The sequence below is a fragment of the Peromyscus californicus genome, unplaced genomic scaffold (genome assembly GCF_007827085.1).
Source record: "Peromyscus californicus insignis strain IS unplaced genomic scaffold, ASM782708v3 Scaffold_11__1_contigs__length_118956290, whole genome shotgun sequence".
NCBI classification, from domain to species: Eukaryota; Metazoa; Chordata; class Mammalia; order Rodentia; family Cricetidae; genus Peromyscus; species Peromyscus californicus.
Genome location: NW_026294402.1, coordinates 77,758,900 through 77,781,736, shown reverse-complemented (window position 1 = coordinate 77,781,736; position 22,837 = coordinate 77,758,900). Strand labels below are relative to the sequence as shown.

Here is a 22,837-nt window from a genome sequence, read left to right as displayed (position 1 = left end):
CCAGTTTGAGGAAACAAGATCAGCTGAGGAGTTGGTGAGGTGAGGCTGTGACTTGTTGTTTCTCTGATCATTCAGCATTCACCCCAATACCTGGCTCCGGGTTTGTTTTTATTAATAAGACCATCTAACAATTCGTGCTACATTCAAGCACCATCAGAACCAAGGAAAGGTAAATGTACAGAGGCTGAATCTAAAAGGACTTGGAGATGGGAGAGATGTATAAAACACACTTGAGGCAAGTTATCTGCACACAGGTTAAATTGGACTGAAGTTGGAAAAAAAGAAAAGATGGTTCCCTGTCAGAGGGTCACAGAGTACCCTAGCCTCTGTTGCTGCTAACAGCTACAGGTGTTTGTACAATTGTTACCATAGTAACACTATGAAAAGGTATGGCTTACAGGAGTTTTGGGTTAGGTACCCTTTGAGCTGCCTTGAATGCTTCATGGGAAGATAGAAGTGCTTTTAATCTGGGTGTGTACAGGTTTTAATTCCTCTTCAGGTATCTTGAAGCCAAGGAATTGGAAGAGTGTGAAAAAAAAATCAATACCCAGCCAAGCTGGAAAAATGGAACACAAGGCGAGGTCTACAGAGACAGCTTCACTCACAGGACTGTGTTCCCACTTTGCAAAGATACTGAAAAGTCGGGAGGATTTGATGTACACTCACTTACTACTTATGATATCCTAAACCGTGCCCCAGAACAGCTATCCTCAGAGTGTCCACATTGTACTAGTTCTAAGAACTTACCTAGAGATGACTTAGTGTATACCAGACGGGACACCATTTCATAGAGACACATTCACAGATGTCTGTATTGAGGGTCCTGGAACGAGGAACAACTGTTCCAGCACTCGGTATGTATGTCTTGAGAATGCAGACCTAGTCTAGAATTCTCAAATTCTAGAGCTAGATCATAGGAAGATTCTCTAAAAAGCAGATGCCCGGGCCCAGTTGTAAGACTCTGAGTTAGTATGTTGGAGTTGGAGTCGAGGAATCTTTACTGTTAGCAAGTTACTCATTTGATTTAGGATCAGTGGGTCCTAGAATACCCTGGTGGCTTTAGTCTCTTCCAAAGTTAGCATGCCAACAAATTAGAGGCTTTACCAGTAAGACACAAACAAAATAGAATATTCTTGTCATGTCATATCCATATTTATGAATGAGTTCCTCTATGAGAAAGAGCATACATTTGTCTTCTTGTTATTGCTCCCTCATTATCTATTCCTTTAGAGTGTTCCTTTCTCATCTTCTGCTCACTTTTTGATGCTTTTGTTATTGTTGTTACACTTGGATTCACTTTGGCGTTCTTTGACCTATTAACTGAAGACCCTTGATGTGATCTGGAATTAGAGCTGTTGGAAGAAGCAACAACACTACAAACTGCAGATCTGACTTCTCCAGCAAAAGCTGAAGGGAAACTGCCGGAGCCTACCTTACATAAGAGAGGGGCAGATGGGGAGGGGCAGGTGGGAAGGGGCAGGTGGAGAGGGGATTTGCAAAACAATCTTTTATCTTCTTCTTTTTTTTCCCCAAGACAAGGTTTCTCTGTGTAGCTTTGGAGCCTGTCCTGGATCTTGCTCTGTAGACCAGGCTGGCCTCGAACTCAGAGATCTGACTGCCTCTGCCTTCTGAAGACTGGGATTAAAGGCATGTGCCACCACTGCCTGGCCACAAAATAATCTTTTCCTTTCAAACTTCCTTTGAAAGTTTCCTTCTGTGATTTGAAGATTGTGCAAATTTCTTCCATAGGCAAATTACTGGAGCCTCGAAGGCCTACAAGTTTCATTAGAAGTGTGCAGTACTGTTAAACATTGGTTACCAATAATGAAAATACATTTCATGTTACAGCACACACCTACACCCAGTGCATATGCACGTGTATGTGCACACACACACAGCCTGTGTATCTTTGTTTGCAAATATATGGGAAATGGAATTAATCTTATTTCATTTTTAATTATTTAAAATATTATTGTGTCTTCTAATACATGGTACTGTTTCATAAGGACATTTCCATACAAGAATATATTGTTCATTGAGCAATCCCCTCCATGCTCCTCACCTGACCATTTCTCACTCCTCCTCCATCCTGCTGGTCCTCTCTGCTTCTCTAGACAGTTTCTCTTCTACGGTTGTGTCATACACACACAATTCTACATATCTGTATGAAACCTAGGAGTGAAACATATGAGAGTTATCTTTCTGAGATTGGCTTAATTCACTTAATATGAATGTCCCCATCTGCATTCCCCAGGGGAAATAATCATCTTAGAAGCATTACTTGACTCGACCAGGAGCATTGATTTTCTGGTAGGGCCTTTCCTTTCTCTTTCCTTTCTCACCCTCTTGCCCCGTTTCCTTCTCTCTCCTTTTCCTTGATGACAGTCATGATGCAACCGTGGTTTTGTTATTTGAAAAAGGCTGAGGTGGGGAATTTACCGTTTCAACAAGTTTGAGTAGGAAAGAGGAAGAGGGGTGTAGGAATACAATGGAAGTTTGTTTCCTAATTTTTCCTTCTTTCTTCTCCAAACAGCAACTCCCTGATTCATTCATCGTCTGTCTGAGCTCATGAAGTATCTGTATCCTGTTGAGAAGCTTTTACTGTCTTAGAGGCTGATCATTCAGAAAGCATTACAAATTAAAAAGCTCTTTGGAATACACCCAACAACAGAGGAGTGCCTGCCTCATCCCTGCTGTCCCACAGTTGGCAAGTTCAGGCCGCTTTATCTCTTAACCCGAAATTCTAGCTGCCTATCCAATCATTCGCTTTGCCTCCTCCTCTGACCTTCAGCACTGACTTCCCCAGTCTTGAAGGGTAATAAAGGCATAAGTTGTGGTGGTCGGGAGGGTACATAGCTCCCTTGTCCTGCCTTAGGCAGGTACAACGAACTTCAAAGGAAAGACAGTCACTGCTGTTTTCAACTGAAGTTGTGATTTTCAGTATTTGTAAATGAACTAAGAGACACAAACACTCAAGGTTTTTCATAATCACCTTTAAAAAATTATTTATTCCTTTTATGTTACGTGTGAGTGTTCTGCCTGTGGGTGTGTATCCTTGATGCCCCTGAAGTCAAAGAAAGGGATCATATCCCCTGGATCTGGAGTTACAGAAGGTTATGGACCATTCACCCTGTGGGTGCTGGGAATCAAACCTGAGCCTTCTGTGAGAGCAGCCAGTGCTCTTAACCGCTGAGCCACCTCTCCAGCCCAACAATCAGCTTTCTTTTTCCAGCTAGCAAGCTCCAATCTCATTGTGACTGTTTTATTGTGTGCACTAAATAGAGATCGTAATTTTGTTTGCTACTCTTATCTAAGTATTTGGTCTTAAAAAAAAATCAATGGAAAAAAAAAAAAAAACCAAAGAACAAAAAACAAAAAGACAACTTTGTGAGTCACTTTTCATTACCAGAGGGGAAAAGTCACCTTATCCCTGACACTGACATCCTTAAATCTCCATAAAGAAAAACAACAGGGCTGGGGTTGCAGCTCTGTGGTAACATCCTTGCCTACTGTCAAGACCCTAGGCTGGATCACCATTATGACATAAGAAAAACAAAAAACACAATTCAACCCAGATTACATTCTTACACTACCCAGCATCTTCCCATATCTTACTAAAAATATCTTCCCTGGCTTTTTTTTTCTTTTTCTTCTTCAACCATCAAGCACCTGGCAAATTAACTCTGTTCCAAGACATATTCATTATAAATATTTCTTTAACGGTAAAATTATGAAACTCTAGGTTTTCGTTCGGCTCTAAAGCAATGAATTGGTCTTATCTTGGTTTTTTTGAATACGCCATCCATTGAATTTCTGAGAGTAAGGCATCCATCAAAGACAACTGGGACCATGTCCAAAGGGCACTCTCTCTGACTGAAGATGGGAAACTATGGGCACTAAGACAATAAAAGCAGTAGGATATTGCAGCACACCTCAGTGACAGAAAAAAACTGAGCTACGCCGCAGGTTTGTAAAGATGCACCAAAAAAGGAAGCCATCCATTACCTCCCAAGCTTGCAAGGATTCCAGCTCATTTATTCTGAAAATTAATAAGGAAAAGATGAAGTAGGTATCAACGTGAATTGCCTGATGACTTTGATACTTCCATGCAGCCTCTGTGTGAGCTTACGTAGTGTAAGGCTTCCATGTAACGTCCTATGATGAGACTTTTGCCTTGTGAACAATTCTGAGGCTAACTTTGTTCGGTTTCGTTCGCTTTCCCTGTAATTTTGTATAAATTAAATTACTCATTGTCCTGCCTTGTATTGGTTTGCATTTTGCATTTTGCTTTTGCTACTTATCTAAGCAGGGATAGCTCATTTCTCTTATAGCAGAGTAATATTCCATTGTACAGATTTATCACAACTTGCTCACCCACTCACTAGCATTTTTCCTGCAGCTGTTAAGATGATTGAATTCCTTATCATAGTAATGTGCTGATTACACTGACTGATTTTCAAATGTTGAACAAATTCTGTGTTCTGGGCCAACTTCCCTGGTCATGTATTATCTTAACGTTGAATTTGATTTGCTAAAATTTTGTCCCTCTCTTTGTACCTATGGGTTTTTTGTTTTGTTTGTTTGTTTGTTTGAGGCAGGGTTTCTCTGTGTAGCTTTGGAGCCTTTCCTGGAACTCACTCTGTAGCCCAGGCTGGCCTCGAACTCACTGAGATCCGCCTGGCTCTGCCTCCTGAGTGCTGGGATTAAAGGCATGTGCCACCACCGCCTAGCTTTGTGCCTATGTTTATAAAGAGTGTTGACCTAAAATTCTCCCCCAAAGCCACCACCGAGGTCTTTCATCAGGATAAAAGTGGTCTTATAAAATAAATTCAGAAGTGTATTTTGCAATTCTTTGTAGAACTTCGAGAAACATTACACTACACATGAAAGGTAACATGGCAGGTATAGTTTAAATGTACATACTTAAAATACAAATGTGCTCCTACCTTTCTCAATTTCTCCCTAATTCTCACAACAAACACACTATATCCATTTTCACAGAGCTGACTAATTGGCCGAATTCGTATGTGACTTGTAATCACAGATTAAAATATAATAATAATAATAATAATAATAAACCACAATTAGAACGAGGCATTTTTTGTATTTGCTAGAGGTGGGACTAAGATCTGCACCATGAACACCCATTACAAGCTTTTATGAGTAACAAGTGTACAAGGTACCCCGCGTCCCCATTGACATTATAAAGTTAACATGTCAATACTTAACTCTTCTTTTCTATGAAGGTGCACACTGCTCCCATCCAAAGAAGGCGCGTGAAACAATGGAACTCCAGGATAGTGGCCTGAAGGCTACTAGTTGAACTGGGCATGCTCAGTCACCAGGCAGATTTTTTTTTTTTTTTTGAAGTAGAAACTACAACTGCACGTACCGGGTGAGCAGGGGTGGGCGTGCCCTCGTGGAATTTAGAACGTTCCCTCAGCCAATGGGGCCTCGCGGCCGGCTGGCGGGGCTCGCCATTGGGGGACCGGGATGCGAGCGAGTGGAGCGCCGGGGGAGGAAGCGGAGGTGCAGGTCGGAGAGGCCGGGCTAGCCGAGCCCATTGCGGGAGCAGCTGCAGCGGCTAGGCAGCATCCAGCGGCGTGCCAGGCGGCCCAGCCCATTGCTTTTACTTTTTCCTGCACCAGCGTAGTCATTATGCCGAAGAGAAAGGTAAGTCCTGCTGCAAACATTGCTCGCAGGCCCTCGAGTGTGCTCGGAGCAAGCCCCCGGCGCTGCGATGGACGCAACGATGCCCCTAGTAACTCGTAGGCGCTGGACACCGCTGCTGCCGGCTCCTTTTGCAGCTGCCTGTTGCAGACCTCTCTGGCCCCGCACCGAGCTCCGAGTGTTACTTTCCCTCCAGGGACGTGTCCTCCTCTCTCCATCAACTCCTGGCTCCAGTGGTTGCCACCTCTTGCCAGCGGCAGCCAGGGCGGGTGTCCATCCCCCTCGCAGGAGTTTCCTCTTGGCAAACTCCAGGTTGTTCTCAGGGTGGAGGGAAAGCAGCTGGAAGAGTCTCCCAGGCCAGGGAAATCGAAAACCGTGGAAAGAGTGAGAGGAGCCAGGCGGGGTCGGGAGGGTCCCCCGGGCAGTGCCCAGGGCGGGAGCGATGCGGGCGGAAGGCCGGGAGAGGGAAAGCCATGTTTCCCTACGCCAGCCCTGCTGCGCCGCCGCCGCCGTGGACCCGTATGTACCCACTCCGGTGTCGGTGTCAATCAACCGGCCGCGAGGGCGGGCGGGGCAGTGCGCAGCGCCCGGTAGGCGGCGAGGAAGGGGGACTAGTGCCAAACACACCGACCCTGGCCAAGGTCAGGGGCCACCAAGCCCTGGCCGCTGCCCCATCCACCACCCCATGCTTGGACGGACAGGGAACCCGGGTCCTTTTAGTCTCTCTTCTGCCCCTTGTGGGTCGTGTCCCCTTCCGCGCAGGGACATCACGAGCCACATGTGGGGGTCACAGAGCTTCTCAGGGTGGGGCTTCGACTTGTCATTGGACTGGTACAGGAAGGGTAGATTTTTTTTTTTTTTTTACCCCTTCCCGAGAGAAGCGATGAGTGAGGACTGATTCCTCAGAAAAAAAAAAAAAAAACAACCTTCTAACCACCTGCCCCAAAGGATCCAAGTCAACCAGCCAGCGTGGCCGTTAAAGTTGGAGCTTGATTTAGATAATGCCCCCCTTTTCCCCAAGACTGTGCACTGATTTGCGTGTGTGTGTGTGTGTGTGTGTGTGTGTGTGTGTGTATGTGTGCTTGCATTATTTGAAACTATCAAAGCTTTAAAATTTTAGAAGCTTTTGCTTTCTTATACAGCGTCACTAGAATTTGATTGTAAACACGTCCTCTCCTTCCACATTTATTTTTTATTACATTTGTTTATTGTGTGCGTGCAGGGGAGGCACTGGTACCCACACGGCAGCAGTAGTAGGTTCTCTCCTGCCATGTGGGTTGTGGGAATCCACAGCAAGCGTCTATACTCCTTGATCCATCTATCTCCATTCTTTAAGAGAAAATCAATCCTATTAATTAGAAGGGTTTTTTTTCCTAGAATTTAACGAGAACCGACTCTGTGGCTCATGCTGGGTGGAGTCCGGTGTGTATTATCTCATTTAATCCCCAGAACCACAGAACTATTTTAGACTCATTGAGCAGGGTCTTCAGCCGGATTGCCCAACATGTCATTATCCGTTGGTTTCTAGTGGAGCTGCCATGGATCCGAAGGCCTTACTTGACTCCATTGTTAACTCTTCATTCAGAGGTGGGTAGGGACGAGGAGAAATTAGGCGATCCCGAGCCTTGCAGTTGAAGAAGCCGGTGGCATAGTAAAGAGCAGGAGCACTTGAGGCTCACTGCCCAAGCTTCTTTTGATGGCAGCATTGTTTTCCCAGTGCTGTTGGGCTAGAATGATGTCACCGTTTGCAGCCTTTTATCTGAGGTTAGTGACGAGCTGGGAATTCTAGCCGAGTCAGAGGAACTAATTATCGAGAAAATGAGTTACAGAGGGAGTGGAGGCTAACTCTTTTCCCGGGAATTGCTAACATGTTTGGATAAGCCGCAGGTCACATGCACCCTCTATGGATAACGGCGCCTGGGTTGGTGGAACTTTTCCTTGATCAAGGGCCACTGATGGCGAAACCATCGCCCTTATTTTCTATCCATCTCTAAAGGAGGAGGGAAGAAAAGAATGGAGGAGAAACTGGCTTTATGTTTTCCTTCTCTGAAAGGCTGGGACCCTCTGTGGAGTTAGCTAACACTCAGCCCTTCAACTAGGGACAAACTGAGTCCTTGATTAACAGAAGTCTTTTTACTGCTTGATATCTGGAGGCCAAACACCTGTTTTGCTACCCGGGCAGGAACAGCCACAGATCACATGGCTGTGATGGCCATCCCACCTGGTAGTCAAGCCTTAGCGCTACCTGGTGGAGTCTTGGAGTTCCTTGGAACTGACATTAGAAACCACTGTCCCCAGGAGAAGCCCACACAGCTATGCAGGAAAGGAACTGGAGACAATCCATGCATAAGCCTTAGAGGTCTATAAAGCCAGGTAATTGCCAAAGGATTTGCATACTCTACTAATGTATTTCCTTGACTAAAGGACTACCTGTTCTGAGCCGGGTGGTGGTGGCACATGCCTTTAATCCCAGTGCTCGGGAGTCAGAGGCAGGTGGATCTCTGTGAGTTCGAGGCCAGCCTGGTCTACAGAGCGAGATCCAGGACAGGCACCAAAACTACACAGAGAAACATGGTCTCGAAAATACAAAACAAAAACAAACAAGCAAACAAAGAACTACTGTTCTGCTTTGTAAATTAAATTGTATGTGCACACATGTATACACACACACACACACACACACACACACACACACACGGGGCATGGGTGGAAGTCAGAGCTCAAAGTTGGCTATCTACCTCTCTTGCTCTCCACCTTATTTTTTGAGACAGGGTCTTTCACTGAGCCTAGAACTCATTGGTTTGGCTAAACTGGCTCTCTCTACCTCTCCAGCACTAGTATTACGGACCCGCAGGCATCTGGCTTTTTTATGAGTACTGAGAATGAAACCCAGGTCCTCATGCTTGAGGGGCAAGCACTTTTCCCACTGAGCCATCCCCCCAACCTGGTAATCAGCTTTTAAAGTCCCACATCATATTTTCCTTCCCGTCTCTGCTCCATGTTTCACTGTCTCATCAAAATGTTATTTAATGGACTTCCAAATTCTGCAGATCACGAAGTCATAATAAAGTCAGTGAAAACACCTGAAGACCTAGCACTGTTTAAATATTATAGGGACACGCAGTTTGTTCTCTGGAAGCTTATATTTAATTCAATGAAATGATAAGATTATCAGACAAGAAAAGAATTGACTGACATTTGGGCTTATATAGGTTACAGAATGTGCTGTTCAGATTCAGAGACCATGGGATAGATAAGAACACAGGTTGAATTGGGGCTGGTTGGTCTTGAAAGTGTGGGTAGGACTCAAGGTAAAATTCAGCATCATTTTCTGTTAGCAGGCATTTGGATACCTCTCATTATACCCTAACATATTTAGGCCTCAGCTATACAACTTCAAGGCCACAATATCATCCATATTATTATAAACTATTCTTAAGACACTTCTTTGTAAGTTTTACACACACACACACACACACACACACACACACACACGTTTGCTTAGTAGTGGCATTAAACCAATTTTTAAATGACTGCTGTTTGTTTTCAGCAATGCAAAGCAAAACTTAACATTGTAATGTCTTTCTAAGATTTAAATAAAGGTGAGTTTTCTGTATTAAATAATGTTGAGTTTTCTGTATTATACAATGGGTGGTGAGTGAGCAAAATCTCACAGACTGGGGTGGTGGTGGGACAATGACTGACTGAGTTCTAGACTGTTCCTCTCTACCAGCCACAAACGCCAGCCAGCATCAGTCATGTTGTGATCCCATGTTCTCCATAGAAGCATGACCAGCAAGGCCTGGATTCAGTTCTGGCCTGGCCAACAAACACATTTTCATGTCCTTTTTGCTTTCAATTTCTTATCCTTAGAATTACTATGTCTGGCATATTATGCCAGGAATTGTCTAGTACAGCAATGTCTACAGAGTAGACATGGTGTGCATAGTGATCTCTTTCCACTTAGAGACTCAAGGAAAAAAAAAAGTCTGGCTCTTCCTGACTTTATTTATCAGCTGTAGGAGTTCCCTGGTGGCATTTTTCAGGTTACTTATGTATGCTATCATATCCCCTGCAAATAATAATACTTTGACTTCTTTCTTTTCAACTTGTATCCCCTTGATCTCCTTCAGTTGTCTTATTGCTCTAGCTAGAACTTCAAGTGCTATATTGAATAGATACAGAGAGAGTGAACAACTTTGTCTTGTTCCTGATTTGGGTGGAATTGCTTTGAGTTCCTCTCCCCATTTGTTTTTGATGTTAACTGTAGGCTTGCTGTAGAATGCCTTTATTATGTTTAGGTGTGTCTCTTGTGTCTCTAATCTCTCCAGGACTTTTTTTTTTTTTTTTTTTTTTTTTTTGGTTTTTCGAGACAGGGTTTCTCTGTGTAGCTTTGCGCCTTTCCTAGATCTCGCGCTGTAGACCAGGCTGGCCTTGAACTCACAGAGATCCGCCTGCCTCTGCCTCCCGAGTGCTGGGATTAAAGGCGTGCGCCACCACCGCCCGGCTCTCTCCAGGACTTTTATCATGAAGGGGTGATGCATTTTGTCAAAGGCCTTTTCTGCATCTAATGAGATGATCATGTGGTTTGTGTCTTCAATTTTTTTTAATATGGTGGATTACATTTACTGATCTTTGAACGTTATTCCTGCATCTCTGAGAGAAACCCTACTTGATCATGGTGAATGGTCTTTTTGATGTGTTCTTGGATTTGGTTTGCAAGTATTTTATTGAGTATTTTTGCATGTGTTTTCATAAGGGAAACTGGTCTGTAATTCTCTTTCTTTGTTGAGTCTTTATGTGATTTGGACATCAGGGTAACTGTGGCCTCATAAAATGAATTAGGTAATGTTCCTTCTTTTCCTATTTTGTGGGATAATTTGAAGAGTATTGTCGTTAATTCTTCTTTAAAAGTCTGGTAGAACTTTGTTCTAAAATCATCTGGTCCTGGGCTTTTTTTGGTTGGGAGACTTTTAATGACAGCTTCTGTTTCACTAGGGGTTATAGTTCTATTTAAATTATCTGATCTTGACTTAACTTTGGTAAGTGGCATTGAGAAATTGAGAAAATTATGCATTTCTTTTAAGTTTTCAAATTTTGTGGATGGAGTACAGGTTTTTAAAGTGTGTCCTTATGATTCTCTAGGTTTCCTGGGTATCTGTTATGTCCCCTTTTTTGTTCTGATTTTATTAGTTTGGATATTCTTTCTCTGTCTTTTGGTTAGTTTGGAATAAGGGTTTGTTGATTTTTCTCAAAAAACCAACTTTTTATTTCATTGATTCTTTGTACTGTTCTCTTTTTTTCTGTTTTATTGGTTTTAGCTCTCAGTTTCATTATTACTTGCCCTCTGCTCCTCTTAGGTGAACTTGCTTCATTTTGTTCTAGAACTCACAGGTGTGTGGTTAACTTGCTAGTATGAGATCTCTCCAATTTTTTTATGTAGGCACTTAGTGCTATGAACTTTCCTCTTAGCACGGCTTTCATTGTGTCCCCTGAGTTTGGGCATGCTGTGTATTCATTTTCATTGAATTCTAGAAAGTCTTCAATTTGTTTATTTCTGTCTTGACCCATTTTTCATTCAGTAGAGAATTGTTCAGTTTCCATGAGTTTGTAAGCTTTCTTTCTTTTTTGGGGGTTGGGGGATGGGGGGAGGTTCGAGAGTAGTTTTGGAGCCTGTTCTGGAACTCACTCGGTAGAACAGTCTAGCCTCAAACTCACAGAAATCTGCCTGCCTCTGCCTCTGCCTTCCGAGTGCAGGAACCAAAGGTGTGTGCCACCACTGCCCAGTGATATCCAGCTTTAATTCATGGTGGTCTGATAGAATACAAGGAGTTATTTCAATTTTCTTGGATCTGTTGAGACTTTCTTTGTGTCCAAGTATGTGGTCAGTTTTGAAGAAAGTGCTGAGAAGAAGGTATATTCTTTTGTGTTTGGGTGAAATGGTCTATAAATATATGTTAGGTCCATTGGTTTATAGAGTCTGCTAGCTCCAGTATTTCTCTGTTTAGTTTTTGTCCAGATGACCTGTCCATTGGTGATAGTGGGGTATTGAAGTCTCTCACTATCAATGTGTGAGGGTCAATATGTTATTTTAGCTGTAGTGATGTTTCTTTTACAAAAGTGAGTACCCTTATAATTGGAGCATAGATGTTAAGAACTGTAATGTCGTATTAGTTGATTTTTTTTCCTTCGATGAGTATGAAGTGTCCTTCCTCATCTCTTTTGATTAGTTCTGGTCTATTTTGTTAGACATTGAAATGGCTACACCAACTTGCTTCTTAGGTTCATTTACTTGGAATGTCTTTTTCCAACCCTTTATTCTAAGGTAATGTTGAAGTATGTTTCTTGTATGCAGCAGAAGGATGGATCCTGTTTTTGTATCCATTCTGTTAGCTGTGTCTTTTTATTGGAGAATTGAGACCATTGATACTGAGAGATATCAATGATCAATGATTATTAATTCCTGTTCTTTTGTTGGTAGTGTTCGTGGTGTTGGTGTGTGTGTGTGTGTGTGTGTGTGTGTGTGTGTGTGTGTGTGTGTGTGTGCTACCCTTCTTTTGGTTTTGCTAGTGTAAGATTCTTTATTTCCTGTGTTCTCCTGGTTGTAGTTAACCTCCTTGGATTGGAGTTTTCCTTCTAGGACCTTCTGTAGGACTGTATTTATAGATATATATTGTTTAGGTTTTACTTTGTCATGGAATATCTTGTTTTCTCCTTCTATGGTGATTGAAAGTTTTTCGGTGTATAGTAGTCTGGACTGGCATCTGTGGTCTCTTAGTCTATAACACATCTATTCAGGCTCTTCTGGCTTTTAGAGTCTCCATTGAGAAGTCGGGTGTAATTCTAATAGGTCTGCCTTTATGTGTTACTTGCTCTTTTTCCCTTGCAGCTTTTAATATTCTTTCTTTGTTCTGTATCTTAGTGTTTTGGTTATTATGTGGCAGGGGATTTTCTTTTCTGGTCCAACCTGTTTGGTATTCTGTATGCTTATTGTACCTTTATAGGCTCCTTCTTTAGGTTAGGAAAATTTTCTTATGATTTTGTTGAAAATATTTTCTAGGCCTTTGAACTGGGATTCTTCTCTTCCTCTATTTCTGTTATTCTTAGTTTTGGTCTTTTCATATTGTCCTAGATTTCCTGGATGTTTTGTGTCAGGAATTCTTTTAGATTTAACCTTTCCTTTGATCGATGTATCTATCCATTTCTTCTATTGTATCTTCAGTGCCTGAGATTCTCTCTTCCATGTCTTTGTATTCTCACTGAAAAGTGAGAAGGAACACTTGCCTCTGTGTTCCTTTTCACTTACCCAGATTTTCCACTTCCAGAATTTCCTCAGTTTGTGTTTTGTTTATTGCTTCTATTTCCATTTTCAGGTCTTCAACAGTTTTATTCATTTCTTTCAACTGGGTTTTTTTTATTTTTTTTAAGGTATTTATTCATTTTTCTCAACTTGTTTGTTTATATTTTCCTGTATTTCTTTAAGGAATTTATTCATTTCCTCTTTGAGGACTCCTATCCTCTTCATATAGTTGGTTTTAAGGTCTTTTTCTTGTGCTTCAGCTATGTTAGACTATTTTGAGCCTACTGTGACAGGATAGCTGAGCTCTAGTGGAGACATTGACTTGGCTGTTATTGATTGTGTTCTTATGCTGGCATCTAGGCATCTGGGTTTGAGGTGATTATAGTTCTAGGTGCTGATTTCCAGGTTTGTCTTGGTTGGATGGGTGTTTTTCTCCTTGGTTTCTGTTTCCTCTCTTAATTTTCAGAGTGTAATAGTTGTGTGTTGCCAGTTTTACTGGACTGCTAGGCTGGTGTGTTCACAGGGAATGCCTGCTGGTTTGGGAGGCTGGGATGCAAGGATGAACGAGGTAAGAAAGGTCAGGAGGGGACAGAGTGTGGGATCCACATGAAGTGTGGACATGGGGGAAGGGAGGCTCCAGCTGATACTTCGTTGCAGTGCTATGGACAGCCCTAAAGATTGGGGTTGGGGAAACATAGAGAGTTGAGAAGGTCTGTCCATCTGTCAGTCTGTGGGCAGCCTACCTTGTCTTGTGGAAGGCATGGCTTGTGGTTGAGCAGGGGTTGTCTACCCAAGTTGGGGGCTGGCAGGCATCCAGGGGTGGTGGGGAGGTCAACAGGGGATGGTCTGTGTGATCCTCAGGAGGTGTAGGGTGGCTGCAGCCTAGTATTACAGTACTAGGGACTACCCTGAGGATTGGGTCTGGGGGAGCAGAGAACTATTTTGAGATTTTTAAATTGAGGTTTTGGGTTTTTTGGGATGTGTGTGTGGTTTTTTTTTTTTTTCCTTTAATGGGAGGGCCCAATAGCATTGGTCTTGGAATGAGAGGGGTGTGATTAACAGTACTCAAAGTTTCAAAGTGTGTCTTTCAAAAGACTGTCACTTGATATAACACCAAAGATGGAGACTATAGATGGAAATGTTGATAAATTTGCCTACATAAAGATAAATATTTCCTTGTGGGAAAATTACTAAAAATTTAAAATTTGTGGAAAAAAACAGGAAAAATATTTGTACCAAGTAGCACAGAAAGAGGTTTGCTATCTTTAAAAGAGAATGTCTCGAATGTCTTTATAGAGATGATAGGTATTACTATTGGAAAAAGCAGGCTTAAATAAAAGTATTCACTTTGGGGGATGCTCAGCAGTTAAGATAACTGCTCTTGCAGAGAACCTGAGTTTTGTTCCTAGCACCAATGTCTGATAGCTCACTACTCCCTATAACTCGAGCTCCAGGGGATCTGATGCCCTTTTCTAGCTTCTGTAGGCATCTGCACTTAACATGCACACACACACAGAGAGAGAGAGAGTCTGAAAAATAAGTAAGTCTTTAAAAATATTTACATTTACTAAAAATCAGAGATATGTGTATGTTGCAATTGATAAGATGTGGTTTTCTTTAATGTGACTAAAGCATTACAGATTCCTACTGCTGAATCATTACAGATTTCTTATACAAAGATTTATTGAAAATGGTTCCCTTACCATTCATCTGGAGTGCACAATTTGGCGATTTTTCAGTAAATTACAGAGCTGTGAAATCATTCCCATTATCCAGTTTTGAAGCTCAAAAAGATAACCTACAAAAAGCATGCTAACTGCCACCATCACTAGGCTGCTGTTTTATTCTGTCTGTAGTTACCTTTTCTGGAAATTTCATATGAAAGCAGCTTACAGTGTATAGTGTTTTGTTTCTGATTTGTTTCATATTTTTGAGGTTCCTATATGTGGTAGTAGTATGTGTCACGACTTCATTGTTTTATTGTCTATTTGTGCTTCATTGTATGGATGTATTGCCTCTTTACCCACCTCTTCAAAAGTTGAAAAGCATTAGGAATGTCTCAACTTTTGTCCACTATAGATAATTCTGCATATATTTGTATATAAGTCATTGCATGGATGCATAATTTTTAATCATAATTTTTACCTTTGTAATATTTCAAGGAGTAGAAATGAAGGGTTCCTTCACGCACATACTTTGTGCTTTGGGGGTGTTCACTTATGAGGAGTCTAATGAGCTTTAATTTACATTTCTGTAGCCAGAGATGATGAGCATCTTTTCGTGTGTGTGTGTGTGTGTGTGTGTGTGTGTGTGTGTGTGTGTGTGTGTGTGTTTTCCTGGAGTGTTGCAGATCAAAACCAGGGCCTTGTATATGTTAGCCTTCTGCTCTGAGCAACAATGCCTGTTCGGGTGTTTTTGGCCATTTTTAAATTGGGTTGTGTCTTAGTTCGATTTTTATTACTATGATAAAACACCATGACCAAAAGCACTTTTTGGAGAGGGTTATTTGGTTTACAGGTCACAGTCCTTCAATCAGGGGAAGCCAAGACAGGAACTCAAGGCAGGGACTGAAGCAGAAACCACTGAGGAATTTCTGGCTTGCTTTCCGCAGCTTGTCAGCTTGCTTATTTATAATCCCAAGACTACCTGCCTGGGGGTTGCCCCACCCACATCAGTCATTAATCAGAACAGTGCCCTGCAGACTTGCCTACGGGACAGTCTAGGGAAGCATCTTCTAACTTAAGGGTTCCTCTTCCCATATGGCCCTAGCTTGCATCAAGTTCACACACACACACACACACACACACACACACACACACACACGCACGCACGCACGCACGCACACACGCACGCACGCACGCACACACACACGCACGCACACAAGCTCGGGTTGTTTGTCTTCTTACTGACTTGTAAGAATTTTTGTGTATTCAAGTTCAGTTTTTGTTATGTCTTTGCTTTTGTCTTTCCAGACAGGGTTTCTCTGTGTAGCCCCTGGCTGTTCTGGAACTCTTTCCACAGACCAGGGTGGCTTCAAACTCACAGAGGTCTGTGTGCCTCTGCCTCCTGAGTGCTGGGATTGAAGGCGTGCACCACCACCATATAAGACTTTCTATATATTCAAAATGTAAGGTCTTTATCAGGTATGTGCCTCTTAGACATTTGCTGCCGCCTCAGGTTGTAAGGTTTGGCAGCTGACGCCTTCACCCTTGAGCTGGCTCGCTAGCCCTGCCTGCCTCTTACTTTTTAAAGGTTGTTGTCCAGCACCCTCTATCTAAATCAACACGGTTATTTGATTGATTATGTTTTTAAATTAACTTTGTTAATTTAAAAAAAAAAATCTCTTATTCTCCCAGAGTACCTGACAGAGGTACTGTACATGTTTCTTGAACAAGTGGATCAATTAGTTGTTTTTAAAGGAGGAAAATAGTTACATTTAGTTACTTCAGACTTTGGAGGGGAAGATATCTAATGGGATGCTTGTATTCATTGTTTACTGGCCCTATGACTTGGTGCATTTTACCTTGCCCCTCCTTAGCGTCTTTATTTTTATCACGTTCTAGGACTCAGTTTACTCGTGTGGAAAGCCAGGATAATAATATGTTCTACCTCATTGGGAATTAATTGAGATGGGGAGTACTTAGCATGGTATTGGCGTGAGTAGAGCAGTCATCACTGAGCTGGTGCGAGTACTTAGCACAGTACTGACATGGGGGGGCAGTCATCACTGAGATGGAGAGAGTACTTAGTACAGTGTCAGAATGGGGGGGCAGTCATCACTGAGATGGAGAGAGTACTTAGTACAGTGTTAAAATGGGGGGGACAGTGATCACTGAGATGGTAAGAGTACTTAGTACAGTGTCAGAATGGGGGGGCAGTCATCACTGAGATGGTAAGAGTACTTAGCACAGTGCTGGCATAGGCAGATGAGTCAATCATGGGCATCATTACAATGATGAAATCCTTAATCATTAAGAGAACCATAATGAAATAATGGACTTGTCCTCAGCCCCAGGCTTCCATCTGGGGAGGGGGGAGGACAAACGACAGCCACAGTAGATGGGGGCAAGCAGTCCTCACCACAGACAGCTAATGAACTGCACTTAGTGGTGGATATGCAACAACCAAGTAATCACAAATGTATTGTTCTAAGAGCAAAAGCTTTAATCTTGGATGTTCTTCTACGGTTCCTTTTTCTCACAGAAGGAACTTTTCAAAATATCTCTGTGTAATACTAAAATTCCCTTAGTAAATCAGCTAAATAACCCTTTCCCCTCTATCTTTCTCCCCTAAAATGCTGTGTTTGTTGACACCAAAGTTAAATATATTCTACTTTCCTGTAGGGTGCAATTTGGCAATGGTGACTGAAATAAATGCCATTGAGAGTGTCTGCTTTCACAGTACCTAGTATGTTGAAATATGATGTTGGTCTCCTGAGTAATTTAAAAATCAGTGTTGGAGATAAACCAAATCAAAATGTTGAATTCTTTTTTTTTTTTTCACCAGCTACTTATTTATTGCACATTTCACTGTCTTGGAAGAATTCAGTCAAATCCCTCTGTAGTTGCTAGTGAAGGTGTTTATTGAGTCCTGTCCTTTTACATCTTACAGGCATGCTCAGGAGCAGACCTGTAGGTGTGCCCAAGGGAAGTGCATGCTTGGCCACGTGTACAGCAAGCAATGCTTACATTCAGAAGTGGGGAAACAGAGAAAATGGCTTCTACCTTCAAAATGGGTTCCAATATTTAATATTTTAGGAGGAATTGATATCAGTAATTAACATGGGCATATATATTATGGTTCATATTTAAATAACTAACATTATTGAATGTTCTATGCCTAGTTGTTCCAGATTTGAGTTATGTGTTTTACGTTCTTCGGGCTCTTTAGTTGTGAAGGGGTGTTTTTAGAAGTAACTACATAGAAGAGGTGCTGAACTGCAGTTTCATAAACAACACACATTTACCATGACTGTGACATTCTGGGGATTTTCTGTGAGTCAGGCCCTTTTCTTTCCCATTGCTTCTGTAAACTTAATCCCCTCAACCACTCCGTCAGGTCCTTTCATCTCCATTTTACACCCGAAGCACCAGAGGTTGACATTTCCCCAAGGTCCTTGTGAGCTGCGACTTCATTCCTAGAGGTCTGGCTCCAGAGCCTGTGACTGCAACCACAGAAAGGGAATATTGGAATTCAGTGAGATGAGGGTGTCTCCTCTGGGTCACACAGCTAGACAGTGAGAGGACCACCCTTTTAACCCAGAATTTTCCTTTTAAACATTACACCATCAGATTTCTCACATCCATTTATTCCTAATAACTTTAGGGGTTTTTTTAAATGAAAATTTAAACTAAGGTGCCTAAAAATGAAATAAGAATTAAGTTCCATAAATAAGTTATTTTTTTTTGTTTGAAATACTATATTTATTAAAATCCAGACTGTTGCCATTACTTCTAGGCACGAGTCATAGAAAGTTACCAGCCAAGTTGTGATTATTTCTGTCTGAGCTAAAGGCTTGCTCTAGAGTCCAGGCCTGAGCTTGGGAGAGAGAGCACATCATCACCAAACAGAGATATTTCAGTAACTAATGGCCCATAAGTAGAGTTATATACAAGATACACACACACACACACACACACACACACACACACACACACACACACACACACACACACAGAGTTTCCCCGCCAGAGTATCAATTTCTTGGAATATGGAAAATCTAAGTCTTTTATTTTCTCATATTCCACAGTAAGCTATTCGATTTTGTATGTCCAAGATACATTGCTTGTTCCTTAATTTGTTATATGTAGCAATAGAGGTGTTTCTCTATGGCTAGAAACATGAAAATACACTTGATTACTTTCTATTAGAGTCAGAGATTGCAGTGTGACTACTAAACCACCATTACTTAGACATTGGATTTAGAAAATGGGAAGGTATTTTTGCTTTTAGAATGTACCAAATAAGAATGAAATAGGTTAATCTCTATGAAAATCCATTAGACCTAGAACTGGGTGGATTTTTATTCTAATTTTCTGGATTACCATTGTATTAATAACAAACATAAATTTAAAAATAGACAAAGTAATACTGCTTTCAAATTATGTTATTATTTAAACCTCCCCCCCACACACACACACACAAAGAAATTCAAACTTTTTACTGGACTGTTTGCTTTTTATATATATATTTTTTTTTTCCATTTTGAGGTGTAAGTTATACTTTTAAAAAAAACACCTCATTACTAATGTTATTATGGGGACATGCCACAACCTGTGTGTGGACCTCAGAGAACAATTTTATGAAGTTGGTTCTCTCTAGCTTTACGTGGCCTCTGGGGATCAAATTCACATTCTCGGGCTAGCCAATTAAGCACCTTTACCCATGGAGCCATCTTGCAGGACCCAGCCCCTCGCTGCTGCTGCTACTGCTGCCGCTGCCGATGATGATGGTGGTGGTGGTGGTGCTGGTGGTGATGATGATGATGGTGATGATGATGCTACCTCTACTTCTGCTTTTACTGCTTCTTCTTCCTCCTCTCTTCTCTTTCTCCTCCTTCTTTTTCTTTGAATTCTTCTTGTTAGGCACAGTTATTTAAATTCTGTGGGGAGCCATGAATACTAGACCTCATTTCTCATTTATGTACTAAATATGAGATAAATTTACTAAGGACTTGAGATGATCAAAGTGTTTTAGAGACGGCCTCTGAATGAGCATGGCAACACTCACCTGTAACGTCAGCACTCTTCTGGAGGTACATGCACTCTGGAGGCACATGCACTCTGGAGGCACATGCACTCTGGAGGCACATGCATCCTGGAGGCACATGCATTTGGAGGCACATGCACTCTGGAGGCACATACATTCTGGAGGTACATGCACTCTGGAGGCACATGCACTCTGGAGGCACATGCACTCTGGAGGCACATGCACTCTGGAGGCACATGCACTCTGGAGGCACATCCATCCTGGAGGCACATGCACTCTGGAGGCACATGCATCCTGGAGACACATGCATTCTGGAGGCACATGCACTCTGGAAGCACATCCACGAAGATATCAAGCTGAAGACCTGCTGGGGCTTCCTTGAGACAGTAGCTCAGAAAACAACAGCCCGCCACAACACCACTCCTTCCTTCTCCAGTTCTGTGTGTATACTCACTATGTAGAATTTTTTTTTTTTTTTTTTTGGTTTTTCGAGACAGGGTTTCTCTGTGTAGCTTTGCGCCTTTCCTGGAACTCGCTTTGGAGACCAGGCTGGCCTCGAACTCACAGAGATCCGCCTGGCTCTGCCTCCCGAGTGCTGGGATTAAAGGCATGCGCCACCACCGCCCGGCCTATGTAGAATTTTTAAACTACATGTTGCTGTCTGTTTTTGCTTTATTACCTCCCAATGACACATTTATTTTTATAATTCTCCTCTAGCAATCATGTATAGATTTCATCATAGCAAGCTGATTGGTTTTTAAAAAAAAGTCATTGGAAGATCATAATTGTTTACTCTTTTCTAGAAGTTGGTTCCTAGCTGGGCAAAGGAGAAAATAGAGTTGACTGTCTAGTAACATCTCTGAGAGCCCTGGAGTAAGAGTTCAAAGGTTGCCACTCCCCCTGGACAAGGCTGCGGGACCGCTTTGAACCTCCGGGCAGCTTGAAAATGGAAATAGTGAGCCTGCCCCTGCTTGGTTGACAATATTGAGAGGATCAAATGCACCAACAGTGCAAAAGCACGTCCAAACTGTGAAGTGCTACAAGATGACAGAACAGGGCTAGGGGTGGGACTCAGTCGGTGGACTGCCTACCTGGTATGCATTAGCCCTGTATTCGATCCCCAGTATTGCATACACTCCACATAGTGGTACCTGTCTGGAATCCCGTAATCCCAGCACTCTGAAAGTGGAGGCAGAAGGGTTAAAAGTTCAATGTCGTCCTCAGCTACAAAAGAGTTCAAGGCCAGCTTGGGATACAGGAAAGCCTGCTTAAAAAAGGGGGGGGGGGAGGGGAGATGATTTACTACATTTTCTTTAGCTATTGTAATGAGGTTTTTAAAAAAGAAAAACTTGTTTTCTGTGTATATGATCATTAAATCTGAGCATTTGGAAGGTGGACTCAGGGACATCAGTGTAGTTCAGGGCCAAGCTTGCAATATCGTAAGTTCTAGGCCAGCCTGAGGGTCTCAAACAAAAACAAAACTATACACCTCAACATATATGCTTTAATGGGGCACTGTTCGTTGTTATTTCAAGAAGCTTGTGCGTGGAGGGCAGATGGAAACGTCCGTGGTGTATCATGTGTTCCTTGGTTAGGCTACATTTGAATTGTCTCCCTAACTCAGAGCTCTTTGCTGTCTGCATCCCAGATTGGCAGCCATTTTGGAAACGAGGAAGGCTGATGCAGCTGCTTTGAGCAATATGCTGTTGAGAATGTGAGCTGGGCGGTGGTGGTGCACTCTTTAATCCCAGCACTCGGGAGGCAGAGGCAGGCAGATAGCAATGAGTTCCAGGACAGCCAGGACTGTTACACAGAGAAACCCTGTCCTGAAACACCCCCACCCCCACCCCCCTCCAAAAAACAAGAAAACGAGCTCTAAGTCAGTCCGCCTGCATCTTGGTCCCAGCTTTTTTACTTGCCAGCAAGATTCCCAAAGAGAATCATCTTCAACAAGTTACTACTTCTCCTCTCTGGCCTCAAATTTTCATCTATAAAATGGCTATAATACCATTAATTAATACCAGCCTCATTAGATTGTGGTGAGAACTGAGCCATTTGGTCATGGCTTTGGACTTTACTGTTATCATTCCTATTTATGTTACTGTCATACTTTCTTCAACCTTTCCCATGGCCTTAGTACCCCTATAATGTGTAGGACTTCTCGACAGTATAATCAGTAAGTGAGCAGCTAAGTCAGGTGAAATACTCGTGTCTCTCTTCGATGTACTCGGACAGCATAAATGTGAGCGAGACTGGAACACAGACTTCTGATTTCAGCGAGAGCTTTCTCCATCATCCCATTTGCACAAAACTTGAATGCATCAGAAAAGGTAACCTTGGACAAAGACCCCACAAGTGAAAAAGGTATCAGATATCCTAAGTTACTTCTTTTGTATTGGGTTATATATGTTTAAAAGGTATAGAATATCCCAAATTATTTCTTTTGTATTGGGTTATATATATTTAAACTAAAAAACTTCACTATGCACACATGAAGTTTTTTTGTTTATTTTATCATTTATGTTTGATTATTTATAAAATGTTTTTAACCTTTAAATATAGCTTAGAAGATGGGTGTTTGAGTTCATCCAGGCTTCTGAACAGATAAACAGAATTCTTTCTCGGTTACTTTGATCTTAACAAAGCATTTGGGGAAGACATGCTAGTCTGCAGTGGCCTTAATCACTGGGTCGTTGAAGCATAAGCAGAGGAAGAGGGGACAGAACTTGATGTGGGTTTGATCATTAATGATATGAATGGGACCCCTCAGTTCTGAGTGGAGAGTATGTAACAGTGATTTTACAAAGCAGTCCAGGGCAGGGCTGGGAAGACAGCTCAGTTATAAACTGCTTGCCAATAAGACAGATCCCCAGGACCCATGAAAAGCCAGGCACAGCATTGTGTGTCTGCAATCCTAGTGTTCCTGTGGGGAGATGGAGGCAGAAATGGGAGAATCCCTAAAAGCCAGGCCCAGGCAGCTCAAGGGGCCCTGTCTCAAACCAGGGAGCAGGCGAGGACCAACCCCTGAGGTTGTGCCTTTGGCTTCCATGTGTGCACCATGGCATATGTGCCCACACCCCTACACATAATGCAGGCGTGCATGCGCACACCTGTGCCTTCATGCAAACACACACACACACACACACAGTGAAAAATAAA

At 42.3% G+C, this 22,837-nt stretch overlaps 1 protein-coding gene and 1 long non-coding RNA gene across 3 annotated transcripts in view; one reads left to right on the top strand and one right to left on the bottom strand.

Moving 5' to 3' along the window:
• The window catches only part of LOC128096175 (uncharacterized), a 93,804-nt gene extending 88,300 nt beyond the window's left edge, over positions 1-5,504 (bottom strand). The window contains exons 1-2 of the long non-coding RNA XR_008213555.1: positions 5,393-5,504; positions 2,063-2,172 (exon numbers count right to left, since the gene is read on the bottom strand). This is a non-coding gene — a long non-coding RNA (uncharacterized LOC128096175). The remainder of the gene's footprint in view (positions 1-2,062; positions 2,173-5,392) is intronic.
• Hmgn3 (high mobility group nucleosomal binding domain 3) overlaps positions 5,421-22,837 on the top strand; it is a 39,139-nt gene continuing 21,722 nt past the window's right edge. Inside the window, exon 1 of one of the 2 annotated variants that reach the window (XM_052715363.1) lies at positions 5,421-5,673. In XM_052715363.1, the coding sequence (XP_052571323.1) occupies positions 5,494-5,673 (180 nt within the window). In that variant the 5' untranslated portion in view covers positions 5,421-5,493. The remainder of the gene's footprint in view (positions 5,674-22,837) is intronic. The other variant, XM_052715374.1, reaches the window with a different exon arrangement.